Source organism: Seriola lalandi, unplaced genomic scaffold (assembly GCF_002814215.2).
Source record: "Seriola lalandi dorsalis isolate HSWRI2012SDOR001 ecotype SW California unplaced genomic scaffold, Sedor1 jcf7180002054735, whole genome shotgun sequence".
NCBI lineage: Eukaryota > Metazoa > Chordata > Actinopteri > Carangiformes > Carangidae > Seriola > Seriola lalandi.
Window position 1 is genome coordinate 1220030 of NW_019525288.1, and position 14751 is coordinate 1234780.

The following is a 14751-nucleotide window of genomic DNA, read 5'->3' on the forward strand; positions in this document are numbered from 1 at the left end:
TACTGCTTTGGGCAGTTTTGGCAATTATACTTGTATGAAGCCATCGGAACATAGCCAGAAGGAAAAAATACAAATCTGCATTTGCATTTATGCCCTGTATAAAAAAAGACCTACATATTCAGCAGTTGGTTTGTCGCAATGAAATGCAGTTTCAAGATCATTCAAATTGTGGCAACACCGTCTCACAGTGCCTTTAACAGGAAACCACACAATGTGTCAAAACTTCCTGGCTAGCAGGTGTTGTCTTATTTTCTTTTGTGTTTGTATTATACCATACACACATTTTAAATGCATTATTTCAATCTATATGTTACAATTGTCTACAGGGCTCACATATTTGCAGAAGTATTCTACATTGTTCAACAAATAAGGGTAAAGAAACCATCACATGTGCCACACAGCCAGGCTATCTGGTACACAGACAGACACATATGGTAAGAACTGTAAGACCTAACACTCACCAGGCCAGCGATGGGAGTAGAAAGCCTGTTTACTCTCTTAATGATGCCAGGTTTCAACTGGTTGATAAGGCTATAAGTGAAAAGAATAGATTAGCATAGCTTCTGCTGCAGATATTTGAGAATAATCCTGAATAACTTCCGATAATGAAATTACATTATAAAAAGACATGCAAAAACAAACAAAAAAAATGATTACGTGCTTATAAAACAGTTTGATTGCATCTTAGACAAAGAACCAAGAGCTTTAGGATAATGTCTGATGGTCTGTATTACATGCAATTTAATTCTTGGAATATTATACTGATGAATTTCCATAGCGCAGCTTTGGATATTAGCTTTGGTCATTTTTTAAAGTTAGTTCAGGGCTGCTGCCGATGGTAAGCTGGCAAGTTAGCCGGACTACACTGTAACCATAAGTTTTCATGGTAATTTACCCTGAATGCAATCCTATGAAATAAAACTGTGACTTTGTAAGTTAGAGCATCATTACTCACTCGCAAAGCAGGACCCCATTTTCCAAGGCAGCACGGAAATCATTGCAACCAAACAATTTTCCAGTCACCTCCTAAAAGAAAAAAACAGCACATTTAGAGTTTATCCACTGACCATTGCGTTTCTTTATTGCCACCACTGACACATGTGTGTTCAAGGTGTCTTCACCTGCAGCTACTCAGGGTAAGTTCTTCCAGTTTTCCCAAGAGTGTTGCTTTCAGACCTGGAGGTGCAAGTCTCTTGATTGTTCATTACCTGAAACTTGCATGCATCTTATTTCATCTAGTGTGGGCTGTATTTATAGACAAACAGGATGCTCAAGTATGGTGATGATGCATTTGAGTTGATGGTCCAACCTGACCAATATTAGCTCTTGGAGGGAACTTATTACTGTACTGTACCTGACATATATGTGCAGACATATTGGCACTGGCATATATATTAGCTGATAAGTAACCAGAAATATCAAGTCTGAGGAAATGTAGAAACAATGGCACCACTGCAGAGTTTGACTGCATTGGTCCTTTGTGCACTCTTGGTAAAATACAAAACTGTTCAGCAACAGGCAAGCAATAAAAAATAAATAACTACATAAATAAATACACAACTATGACACAAACTGGGAAAACAAGGTCCTGGTTGAAATTAATTGAATAATCCATGACAAAATGCATGTAGACAAGCATTTACACTAACATTCAAAAATTGTTTTTGTTCAAAACAAAGAATACAACATAACCTAAATTGTTTTACATAGAAAGGCAAGAGGGCTTTGTAATGAGGACATAAAAATGGGGCTATTAAGGTTCAGCTCCATAACTAACAGAGGGCCCCAAAAGACTATTCTTCTCACTAATTAGTCCCCCCAGGAATCCACAATCACAATTCGTTTTTGGTGGAACTGGGCACCGGGTACGGAGCGGATGTTTCTCAGTGGAATCAGACAAACAATGCAGTGGTGGATTCACACAATAAAACACTATCTGGTCAAGATACTGTCTGTTCTACAGCACCAACATTTAATTGGTCATTTCAGTAAACACTTGCCCTTAAGAAACCACAGATTCAACTGATTTCAAAATGTTTTTTAGGTGTGATTTCAAAACTTCTCTTGACAGCTTCATGTGTTAAAAGGGAGTTTTCCTGAACTGAAGGAAGGCGCCAAACAAGGCAACACTGTGAAAATATAGGCAATCATTAATGAATCTGTTTGATTCACTTCTAACATGGAGCTTGTAGAAAAACGTAAAACCTAGAATCGCAATGATTAGAAGTATAATTGATTCATCTACTGAGTAATCCATTATTCTTTTTATATAAAAGAAAAAAAATGCCAGATTTTTGCTCTTTCCAGTGTCTCAGATGTGAGAAGTTGAAGTTTTTCTGTGTCACACATGAAACTGAATATCTTTGGATTCTGGATGGCTGACCAGATAAAACACATGACCTCACCCTTTAAGATTAAAGGGTGAGGTCACGATTAATAAGACTATTCTTATTGTTAGTTGTAGCCCTAATTTTGTCTCATACAGGTGATGATGGGCACCAATCTAAAAAGTAACCTGACTGTGCTGCTCCTGTTTCACCAGAAACTAAAAAGGCCTGTTTACATAATGTAAAAGAGGCCAATCCATTCTCATTTCTTCTGGAGTCCAGTTGGCACTGAGCAAACATTTATGTGTAAATCGCTGCGGGTACTGTGCTACAATGATAAACAGCAACAATTCCTGGACACTTGAATGTATGAGTGAGCTTATTATCCTCCAATCTATAACACTGGATACTGGTGATAACACATTGCTGTTGTGGTTTGGCACAAGGAAGAGTTTGACACAATTTAGCATTTCCTTAAAAGCAGCATGCCTTGCTTACCTCCTGTCTAACACTCGCTTGCACGCACGCGCACACACACACACACCACTGTTCATCCATCCTTTCATCCGCCGGTGCAGGAAAATAGACAGTGTAAAACTGGCATGGGCTTACTGCCAAGAGAGCTGTGGAAAGAATTCTCATAATGATCCACTCAGACACAATTGACATTAATGGTGCCATTTAGAGTTGGTCAACATTCAGTGCCCACAGTCTACAAGTTGTATTCAGTGGTTATGAGTTAAGGATTATAATGTCAGTGTTTGGACGGGAGCAGCCTACAACAACCTAGAAAATGCACTGCAATGAAACCACATCCTCCACAGTGCATGCATGAGTAAACCTGTCTGTCACATGACCATTATAGTGTGCAAAGAGCAAGTACTGACTAATCAAAACAATCACACCTCACTAAAGAACAAACCACATAATGTAAGGTCCCCGTTTCATATTTTTAATTTCTCTTTTGGACATAGCTAATAATCTACTTTCCTTCCATGTGCATTTCCCTCTGAAGCTCTTTGAGCCATAATCTTTATCTGGACTCACACAGAGCCCTGTGTCAGTTACCTGAGGTCTTATCAATGCCTAATTTGCATTTGAACTTGAAGATAAGTCTGTAAAAGGTGCCTCAGTTTAAGTTTATGAGAGCCTTTTAAAACAGGAATCAGCATTAACAATTTATAGTGAGTTAAATTCCTTTTGATAAAATGGCAGAAATGACTGCCACAGACTAATATGAAACATTTCCTGTCTCCACGAGGGGTTAAATGGCTGACAGGGAAAATTTCAGGTTTATTTGCACAGTAATTGGTGAAGAGGAGCACAGACTACTGCACGTCTCAAACAGTGTAAAGCAAATAATGATAATAATTTTTTTTTAAAAAGAAAGAAAAACAAGAAAAAAAGAAAGGGAGTGATGAAGGTGAACCATGTACCTCGATCCAGCGTTGAGCCTCGTTGAACGCGTCTGCACAGCTGACACTGGTCTGCTGGCGCCACTCCATCTTTAATCTTGTGAACCAGCAAAAGGCACAGCAGCAGTGGAGGGGCAAGAGAGCAAGGTAACAATTTGTTAAACTAATTAATCATGGAGCAAAACAGGCGCCACCACGCCATGAACCCTCAGCAAGCTTATCAAATGAGTTCAATCCATGTCAACAAACATGAGGAGAAACTCGTGCGACTTGATTTCAATAAATATTCATCATTTTTAAACAAGTGCCTGTGGCAGCCTGTTGACTCACCTTGTGCTGCGTGTAGCTGCTCACCGGTGAAAGGTCTCCACTAATTGACTTCCAGGTTATCACTGCTCTTCTGCCGCCGACTTTCCATCACTAACAGGTTTTCCGCTTATTGGGTAAAAGTGGAGAGTAAGATCTCCGCCCACTCCAAAACTACAACCAAAGTTTCAGACATGATGTGAAACCGAGGGAAGATGTGCAGAGTCTCATCGAGCCTCTGGTGGCTTGATGGCGTATGACAGTGTGGTCAGCAGTCAAAGCTACAGACACTGACGGCGCACTGGGATGTAGTCAGAGGTTTCTTAGAAATACAGAAGGCATGAGGTTTATTTAAAGTTTATTGAGGCAACTCAAGGCGAGGGAATGCAATGCAACACAGAAAAACACAGTGAAAGATTTTCATAAAATAAAACAAAATACAATGAAATAGAAAAAAGAGAGAGCCATTAGCTGCAGCCTTGAGATAAAATAAAAATAGTAGACCACAAACACAGTCATAATGCAGTAATAAGTTGCCCCAAATTTGATGATGGGAATGAAGGAGCTGTAAGGAGTTGAATTAATCAAAGGCCATTTCAATATTCAAGTCCAGGTACAACCAAATGCAAAATAGAATATCTTGACTCGTTTTAATGGCTTAAATCTTTTAAGGTTTTTACTTAATTTAGTGAAATGTGCAATCAGAGTCTGCCAAATCCATGATTTATTTATTTTTCAGTAATTTACTGACTTACTTGGACTTAAAAGTAAAAAATTGTGTATAAAATACAAAACATCAGGCTATAAAATACTAACTTTGAGTATTTTTTTATTAAATATAATTCTAGAGTGCGCAATGAAACCTCCAAATTCCCAGAAAACAAACAGAGGACATGACCTGGGCTCCTCAGTAGCATATAGCCCTGTCTATATACGGCCACTGAAAACTTAAGAAGCCCACTTGTTTTTTTATGACTTCTGCATCTTAGATAATAAATCACAAATATCCCACAGCCTACTGTTGTTGCCTCTTGTAACCTATTAACTTCAGATGATGACGGACTATAAAATTGCAAATGTGTTAAAATAAAATGTTTGTTCATGCTCGAGATGCAGATATGTAAAACAATCGGCCGCTTCTTCTTCATTTCTTTCATTCCCACATTCTCTGTCCTTCCCTGTAAAGATAGCAGCAGCCTGATAAGGTATGCAAAATATGATAGTGTGTTTCAAGGGCAGGTCTCTTCAGTCTTTTGCCTTTTATACTGAAGTGATGAAGGATGACCTGCAACAATTTCATTTTCACACATGAGCTGCATATGTCTATGAATAGAAAATTGATTTATTTTTTCTAGTATTTTGTACACATGTGAAAGAAAAGCACAATGAGAACCTGGCAGGTAGACCTCATCTTGTATTGCAGCACGTGCAGACCAATCCAATTTCCTGCTTAATGCCCAAGGAGGTGCACTATGTGGGGAACAAAGCTGATGATGGAATCACAGAATTTCAAAGTAAAATGAGGTGCAGAGGTGTAGGACACAGTAGAAAATTTAATGAGATGCCCATTAAGAGCACAAAGAACATTATGTGAATCAATAATCTTCTCAGACCTTCTACTTATTAGCTAAACCAGGGAAATTAAAAGATAATTTCCTGCACCCTCTGGTAGTATTACTACTCCAACAGAACGTAAGGGATAATCTTTTTTTTTTGCCTCAATCCTAAATACTCCGGTTCACTTCTGAAAGTAACAAATCAGTGGCCTCAATGTTCTGAAATTTTATCAAGGTAGTTCATACACTGTGTACAAAACATCTTCAAAACTACATCCAAGGACACTTCCACAGACACTCTGACATTTCACCATTCACTTTAGAAGGAAAAAAAAGAAAATAACAGGTGGACATGGCAGCAGGCTGTGATAGAGGGAAAATTCACTTAATATTTCCCCATGTTCTGCTGAGAATTTACTCTTTTATCAAAGTGCAAAAGGTTCTGTTTACCTTTTGTGGTGCTTAATAATTGCTAGAATTATCTTCATGGACATGTTCGCTCTGTATGTGAGATCATGACACACAGCTCTGCCTTCTGTGTCAATAACATGTTCTTCCACACAGATGGAAATAGGACTCCACCATTCTCCGCACGTGAGGCTAATTGATCTTGAAACTGAAGGGTGGCGTACTTGAGAAAACAGATTGATGCTCAGCGTCTTTATTACAGGAAGGAGGGTTTGTTGCACATACAGATCTACTACTGATTAGATGAGGAATAAGATTAGTTAACTCAAGTATGAACAGCTCATAAACTAAAACCATGCAAACAAACGATAGATAGATAGATAGATAGATAGATAGATAGATAGATAGATAGATAGATAGATAGATAGATAGATAGATAGATGGATAGATGGATAGATGGATAGTCTGATATGTTTTGAAGAGTTAAGATAACAATAAATACATGTCTGTCACTCATGTACACAGCTGGTTTGCAATTATTATTTGGAATAAAAGTAACATTTATTCATTTTCTTTCTCATTCTTTTCTTTTTCAGTATTACATTTGCTATGCCTTTATTGCATACTGTGTCTATCATTTCTGTTCTGGCAGCCATCAAAGTTTGCATCATCTTATCTTTGAGAAAGAATGAGTCTAACAATGAGCATGAACGGTAAAAAAAAAAAAAAAAAGAAAAGAAAGAAGGGGAATGTCAGAAATATAACAGTACAGAGATGAAATGCATTTCATTTTTATTTGTGGTGAGTTTTCCTATGAATACATCACCTTATCACAGCTGAAGAAATTATCTATTGCATTTATGTATGACTACCAGTAGGTGCTGCTGTAACTCTGCATGTGCATGCATCATTTAGGGGGGGGGGGAGGGGGGGGGGGTTGAGGCTTTGGTTCTGCTGGGAATGGTAGACAACAGGAATGGACAGTGGCAACATTCTGATCTGCCTTCACATGAAGCAGTTGTTTCCCATATTTTCCATTTTTTTCCCCCTCTTCCTCTGTGTCCAGTCCAGTGTGAAAAGTGTGATGTGAAGCTGCTCCGAATACTCACTTTTCAATTACATCCACTATCATTACTGTTATCAACAGCAACAACATCAACAGCTAATCTGCTTTCTATTATTTTTCAGATAGAGTTTGAATTGAAAAACAAATAATTCAGACCAAGAACTCTTACCAATATGAAAGAAACATTTAAACTATTTTCACACAGAGATGTCTATTTGCTTATCTTAACCACACTCACAGCCAAAACATTTTCATGACGACTTGGGCCTAAATGTGGCTGTGCTGTTAATGGATTTTCTGCAGGAGCAAGATATACATGGGTGGGTTTGGGTGACTTCAAAGCTGTATTTTCTGAAATTAAAAAATATTTAAATATACTACATATATCAAATATACTACGTTCATTCATAAGCATTTGTAAATTCATTACCATGTGTAAAACTCCTCATATATCTTTTTGAATACCAGACAGTACATTACAGAACATATACTGGTAGAATATAGACAGAAAAGAGCCAACTGATTTTTCAAGGGCATCCTCTACGTATGAGCAGTGTGTGCATTAAATGTACTATATGTCACAGTGCTTCTTCAAGAGTTACACCATATATGGCTCTATTATCTTCAGCCTCTCTCCAGCCCACTTCACTGCTGATACTGGAGGCATCAACCTGATATGTCTGTCTGCTTTAGTACTTTCTGTACTGTATTATATGAGCTATTTTACACAATGAGTGAGAGCTGCTGTAGTAATGTTATACTTGGTGCAGAGACTGCATTAGTGAATCATTAGGGTCATGGTACTCAAATATGAGATCATTAGCTGGAGGCTTCGTCACAGTGCTCCTCAGTGAACTGCATAAAAGACAGGCAGCAGGGCAAAAGTCTCCCCTTACACTATAGACAGCAGCTATGGCCGTTGATTACATATTTTATCCAGATAAAAATGCATGCAAAAACAGAAAAAAAGAGTATTTATTCAAATCCATGTATTTATTCTTATTTGTCCATTCTAATTAATAAGGTTATGTACAGGGTACAGGTGAGTATAGTCCCACACCAGTAAGAGTGCACACTGAAGGATATAGAGCCATCAGCTCCAAACAAGCTTAATTTTATTATCCAGTTATTAGAAAGGATATGATTATAACTGACCTTAACTATCAATAAATATAAAAGTGTCTGGAATGAAGTGGACTAAAAAAAAAATCATATGCAGACATACACTGTAGCAACAAATTGAGCTTATTGGCTGAGGGCTGCAGTTTTCACCTCTCTGAGCATTGTGTGAAGACACAAGCAGTGTTGATATTCATTTCTATTCCTCTTCATAAAGTGGACCAAACCATGATCTACATAAGAAAGCAGACGGTATAGTATGTTACAGATGGAGCAGAAGATTCCCCTGTAAATTAAACATTGTTTAATTTGAGAAAGAAAATTCATTTTCATTGGGGTTTAAGTGTTCCATTAGCTACAGCCTTATTACAGTTTAGGCTTATAGTTAAGCTTCTTCACCTCCACTGCCCTTTCCACCCCAGTGCCTGGTGTGTGTTGTCCCCGCCAAGGTCTGAAACATTATCACAACAGGATGTGGGCTGGGATAACACTGAGAGTGCTTCCTCTGCAATGCCAGTCACCTGGGAGATAGTTCAATTATTACTGCATTTTAATGTAACTTCTGAGCCTGAGCTGTGCTGCAACTCAAAAGAACCAAAGAGAGGAGGCAACGCGGGCATTAGACGTGTGGGAAAAAGTTGAATTGATGCTGTTTTGTCTATTTGATTGTCTTAAAAGTGGTTTTGCAGTAGGATCTTTTTATATGTAAGGAACAGTACTCTCAGCTAATGCACTGAAATATTATAAACTGCAGTTGAATCAAATCAGCGTATATAGGCTACCTGCACTGTTGCTGTCCATGTACCAATCAGAAATACTGATTGCTATTCATAGCAGCACCAAATGCAATATAGTGTATACTATATACATATACAGTGTAACTTCTCAGGCAAAGTTTCCGTGTAAACAATTAAGAAAAGAGGAAATACAAACTGACCACATCAGCATCAACTATGGATTCCAAGTTGTCCACTGGCCATGTGGGAGTCCACACTATTAGCCTCAAAATTGTTTGTTTATAGTTTTATAGCAAATTAAACTTTCTATTGCTTTTATAATGTCTGTCCACAATGAGAAAATACACTGCTATCTCCAGAGCAGCAAAATCCCCTAATTTAAATCAGGTATGACCTATAGTCAATTTATTCTCCACATTGGAACTACATGTTTCTTTTGGGAGCTGTTTACCTTGAGATACCTTGTGAAGGAAATAAGCTTGAGTTTTGAGCTTTTAAGAATTGCGCCATGGGGAAAGTATCGGCCTCTTTTGTGTTATTTTAGCAATAATAACCAGAACCAGAGTCTTTATTTTGATTATTGGTCTGGCAGAGAGGGGTTAGTCAGATAGTAGGCCTATTTCTTGTTTTTTATTTATATGAAATTAATGTCAGCTGATAGGTGCTGTATTTCTCTGTTTATTTTGTGTTTTTGTTGTGTTTTTGTGTTTCTTTTTTCTTGTTTGTGTTTATCTGTATTTTATTTGCATTGTATATTGTTTACCTGTATTTTTGATTCAAGTTTTTTTCTATATTCATTTTCTATTCCTAATTTGTGGGCAGGTCCACTGTCTACCACTGTAGAAGTCTACCACTTCTTTACCTCTTCGGTCACATGTTTTGTTGGTATCCTTTTTATGCTAAACTAAACTAAACTAAACTAAATTAAACTAAACTAATATTATATTCACAGTATGAGAAACTTTAATAAAAAGTGAGCGAAGTGGTAAACATGATGCAGTCTATTTCTTTGCTTTTTCTTTTTTCCCAGATGTAGCATAGATCAAAAATGTTTTATGAATGTGTAAACTACCAAAAAAACCCCCAAAAAACGATGACTACATAAATATCCGTCAAGATTGTTGTGGTGTGGCTTTCAACGCTTTAGCATCAAGCTAAGTCGAAGAACAAGGGAGAAAATACTTGAGCTATTGAGTACGACATACCTGTGTGTGTTCCTAACGTTGATGTGAATCATTCACTTGCAGTAGCTGACTACGATGCCAGTACCAATGTAGTTGTGATTAGCCAGCCTACCAATATATCAACCTGCAAACAACACAGGTAGATACATGGTGAACAAGACCTGCAGCATAAAAGAGAAGTTAAAACATCGAAGCTGTGAAAGCTATAACCACATATACATTGCTGTAAACAGGGGCTTTAATTATTTCATTATTAATGTTTATAAATGTTATCATTCATGAATGTCTGGCACACAACTAAAAGTTCACAGGCCTCTCATGAAGTCCACCTACAAATGCAGAAAAGTAATGACACCGCTCAGTTACTGGGCAGAGATTAATGCAAGGCTTTGCTTGTGAGAGGGCATGTGTGGAATAGTAAGAAAGGTGCTGCTCCTGCTCTGGGACAGTGAAGAGTTGATGCAAATTCAATATGATAATGATGGACCTGAGAAAGAGCAGAGGAGGCATTAAGATGCGTCAGCACCTTTGTGTCTATCCCACAGTTGGAGGGGGAAGCAGATTTTAGTTATGGTAAATCTTTAGGTTTTTTTTATTCCATCAATGTGGTTTAATTTTTAGTGCAAAAGCATTTTAAAATGACAAGTCAAGCAATTTATCAAATACAATTTGTTACCTTCATAAATAGTCATCATTCAGTTGACCACAAAATGTTCTAGGTTTAAATGTTCTGTAAACAACATTTTCAACAATAATATAGCAGCAAAAAACACATTTCTAAGTAAAGATATAGTGGAGTAATGAAGTCACACCCCATCTGTATTTGTTGTAATCTGAGTTCCTCTGTTCTATGTTTTGTTATCCAGCCTGGCCGCGCGTGCACGTTAGTTCATGTATGCCTGCACATTAGTGCACATGAGCCCTCCTCTTTAAACCATTGGCCCTCCCATCTTAAGAAACACACAGGGACCGCCCACACGCGAGGTGATACAGTGCGGTGCTGCGTTCAGGTGAAGGGTGAAAGTACCCCCACCAGAATTTCGTCCACGGAAGAAATCACAATTTTCATCTAGAAAGAGATGAGACCAGAGCCCATGCGGACTGGCCGGGGGGGGGGAATAACGGGATAAATTCCAGTCGCCGATGGCTCTCAAAAAACATCCAAAAAGTTTTAAAGTTTTTTCGGGCTCTGTCGGGGCCTTCACGGGTTCCGTGTTCAATCCTCAATTTCTTTCCCAGTCCAACCGTGGAATCTAATATTGGTCTGGATTTGCAGAGACGGAGAACCCTACAAGCTGCTAAAGGATTTAAATGGATTTTCTTCTCCCCCATATGTAAGTAACTTGATAATATTAATGTCTGTTTTCATTAGTGACCACAGGCGTGTTAGCTAACTTGCTGTCACTTTTATTATGAATGTGTTCTGCAAATGTTGCTATCGGTAGCATGTCATGGCAATGCTAGCGTGGGCTATTGGTTGTGGGTAGATTGGTAATTGGTTTTTGTTTGCTCTGGTGTACTCGGGATGACTTTATTCAGTTGTGTGTTTAGTGGCCGCTTCCACTGAGCTTCGTAACATCCCGCTGATGGAGAACTTGAACGGGTGCGGGGTCGTTGAGGGGTGGCCGTAAGGAGGCCGGAGTTGTGGCCGACTAAGCGTTTGTTTGGGTCTGAGATGCAGGTGGTTTAGTGCGACATCCAGTTGTTTGTGACAAAAATAAAAGCGTTGCTGCTGTGATCACTTTCCAGATTGGTAAAATGCTGTCTCGATGCATCATGAACTGCTGTATTTTTAGGAAGTTTTATGAAGCTTCAAATTTATAGAGCTGTTATTCAAACTGGCCATATCTTCTCACCGGTACCTGAAGCAGCTGTGGCAACAGGTTGAAGGGCCAACCATGGGCAACCAAGAGCTGACTACACATAAAGTAACTGCAAATGACCAATATGCATGTCACTGTGTGCACTTTGTTTCTCTAAAATAATGGATCAAAATTATGCCCTTATCAAGTCATTACAATAAACACCACCCACGCTCGCCATCTGTTTGTATCCATTTTCAGTATCTGTCAATCTAGTGATGAACTGTTCCCTTTAGGCAAGGCGTTATCATGGGAATGGATTATACATGTTTGTGTTGTTACTGAGACATATCACATTTTCTCATTTTTCTGTTAATTTCCACCAAAATCCACTTATTGCCCTGTGTGAGATGGAGAAAAACAGTTCCTGTTTTGCTCTGTCAGAAGTCACAGCTTAAAACACATTTGAATTTAAATAAATTTGATATCATGAGTGTGTGGGAGGATCATTTTCTGGTCAGACACAGAATGTCCTGGCACAGGTAGTACTGGCAAAAATGATTTGTTGTTGGTCTAGGGGATTCAATTACCACTAAGCCCCATGGCTGTAACATATACTAACAGGCCATACATGTGCGAAATGCTTTCAACCGCCAATCAAAAATGACAAAACAACCTGTGGCCATAACACAGAAATGGAAATTGAGATGAAGAGCAAGTAAGAAAAATATTTTTCTGACTACATTGACCTGCACTAGCTGTTTTGACTCAAAGAGGCCAACTCTTAATTCAGCACAGAACTCTTTGTACAACGAAATTGTCCAAATTTCAAACCAACAATTAAGTGTCCTACATGGCTTGCTGCTGGTTTAAGTGCAGAAAAGATTTTATTTTTATTTCCACCGTACATGAGTGGGCGGCTGCTCTACGCTCACTGAGAATACCATGATGCATTGGAAAAAGTAAAATAAAAACAAGCAAGCAAGATAATACAAGAAAGGGTGCAAGAGAGCATAATAAACTGTAAACTGCTTAAATGCTCGGATGATGTGTTTATAAAAAAAAAAAGAAAAAAAAAAGTACGGTTTCAGATTTGAGATGTGGGTTAACAGTGTTTAGCTGTATTGCTTTAAATCTGAGTTTTTTCATGCTGTCATTTCTCTCTCTCTCTCTCTCTCTCTCTCTCTCTCTGTACTTTTTTGTCGGACTATATCACATGAGAATATGCATCAGTGTTGAATCTTTATAAATTGGAACTTTTCTTCTACTGCTCACACGAAGAACTCAGGCCCATATTTCATTAAAGTCAATGATGCCTATGAGCTTGCACAGCAAGTCCAAAAATGAGGCAGAAATAAATCCATGCAGCTTACCACGTAACGGAAATTGTACAGTGCACCCAGAATATTGAATGTGTACTTAAAAGTAAAAATAGTGCATCAATAACTTGCCAATTCCATTATGCAAAGGGGACTAGACTGCTGCTTCACAAGCAATACATCCTTAAGTGAGGAATGGGTTGTTTTTTTTTTTTTTTTTTCTCATGTGTCCAAAAATGTGATACTTGTACAAGAAGCACATAAAATAATACCACTGGAGTTGAGCTAATCTCAAGACTCTAGCTGTTTTGCATTTCAATAGTGATAAAGGTTCAGTATCAGCTCTTTGTTGGAGGAAATGTGGGATGACTGGAGATCATTCACATATCTTCTGGGACTGTCCAGTACTGCAGGGATTTGGCAAGCTATAAAAAGAGGAGATTGAATAGACTTCCCAGTGAATCCTGTGTTTTGTTTACTTGGAGAACCGCCCCAAAATGTAACGGGCATATACTGCATGTACTGGGGCAGCTGAAGGTAGAGCGGGTCGCGGGTCATCCACTAAACAGAAGGTTCCCGGCTCCTCCAGTCCGCATGTCAAAGTGTCCTTGGGCGAAATATTGAATCCCAAATTTCCTCTGATGTACCGTAAGAGAGTGTGTGTGTGTGTGTGTGTGTGTGTTAGCAAAGGTATAGAAATGCTGCATGACAATTGTGTGACATGTAGTGTAAATCACTTTGAGTGGTTATGAAGGCAAGTAGAGTGCTATATAAATGCAGTCAGTTTACCATTTACTTCTACTGATTGCTAGAAGAAGCTGTAAAGTGGAGGAAAGCGCTTTTACTGACACAACTGAGAAACTGAAACAAGTCTACACAATGTATGAATACATGGAATATATGACAGAAAAACTGGAAATGAAGTTGGACATTTTTGCTCCAAGATTGACTCCACAAACGTGCTCAAATGTCTAAATGTAAGGATGTGGACAGAAAGAAATGCCCTCTGTCAAGGACTATTTAATGGTATTTTATGTTTTATGTTACTGATATTGAAATGTAAATACATTTAAAAAAAAAAAGAAAGAAAAAGAAATAGTTTGAATATGGCCTATAGACATAGAATTCATGACATACATATATAACCAGTCAAAAAGTTTTAGAACACCTTAATTTTTCCAGTAGTTCCTGTCTCTTTGTAGTCTAAAATGAAAGTTTAGAACAAATGAATAATTCAGATTGTTTTTAAAAAGGAATCATGGAATCTTAAATCCTAGATTTAATCTTAATTTTTGACTCATTCAGCAGCTAAACACACTGATTCTTTCTACAATGGAAATGACATCACATTGGCATGCAAACCTGGCTGGCCCAACGTCGTATGTCGTACATGATACCGCTTGTTTTTTAAAAATGGCGGTCATCAACTTTTGATCGGTCTTGTTGGACATGATAACCCCGCCCCCAGCCCCTGACGTAAGCAGTTCTTCGGTCTAAACCAGCGGAGAGTTG

At 38.2% G+C, this 14751-nt stretch overlaps 1 protein-coding gene across 5 annotated transcripts in view; it reads right to left on the reverse strand.

The window, feature by feature from the left end:
* The window catches only part of LOC111668275 (LIM domain only protein 7-like), a 27969-nt gene extending 23777 nt beyond the window's left edge, over nt 1-4192 (reverse strand). For all 5 annotated transcript variants that reach the window (XM_087178785.1, XM_087178783.1, XM_087178782.1 and 2 more), the window contains exons 1-4: nt 4073-4192; nt 3764-3839; nt 956-1026; nt 462-531 (exon numbers count right to left, since the gene is read on the reverse strand). In XM_087178785.1, the coding sequence (XP_087034911.1) occupies nt 462-531; nt 956-1026; nt 3764-3832 (210 nt within the window). In that variant the 5' untranslated portion in view covers nt 3833-3839; nt 4073-4192. The remainder of the gene's footprint in view (nt 1-461; nt 532-955; nt 1027-3763; nt 3840-4072) is intronic.
* Between the last annotated feature and the right edge of the window lie 10559 nt (nt 4193-14751).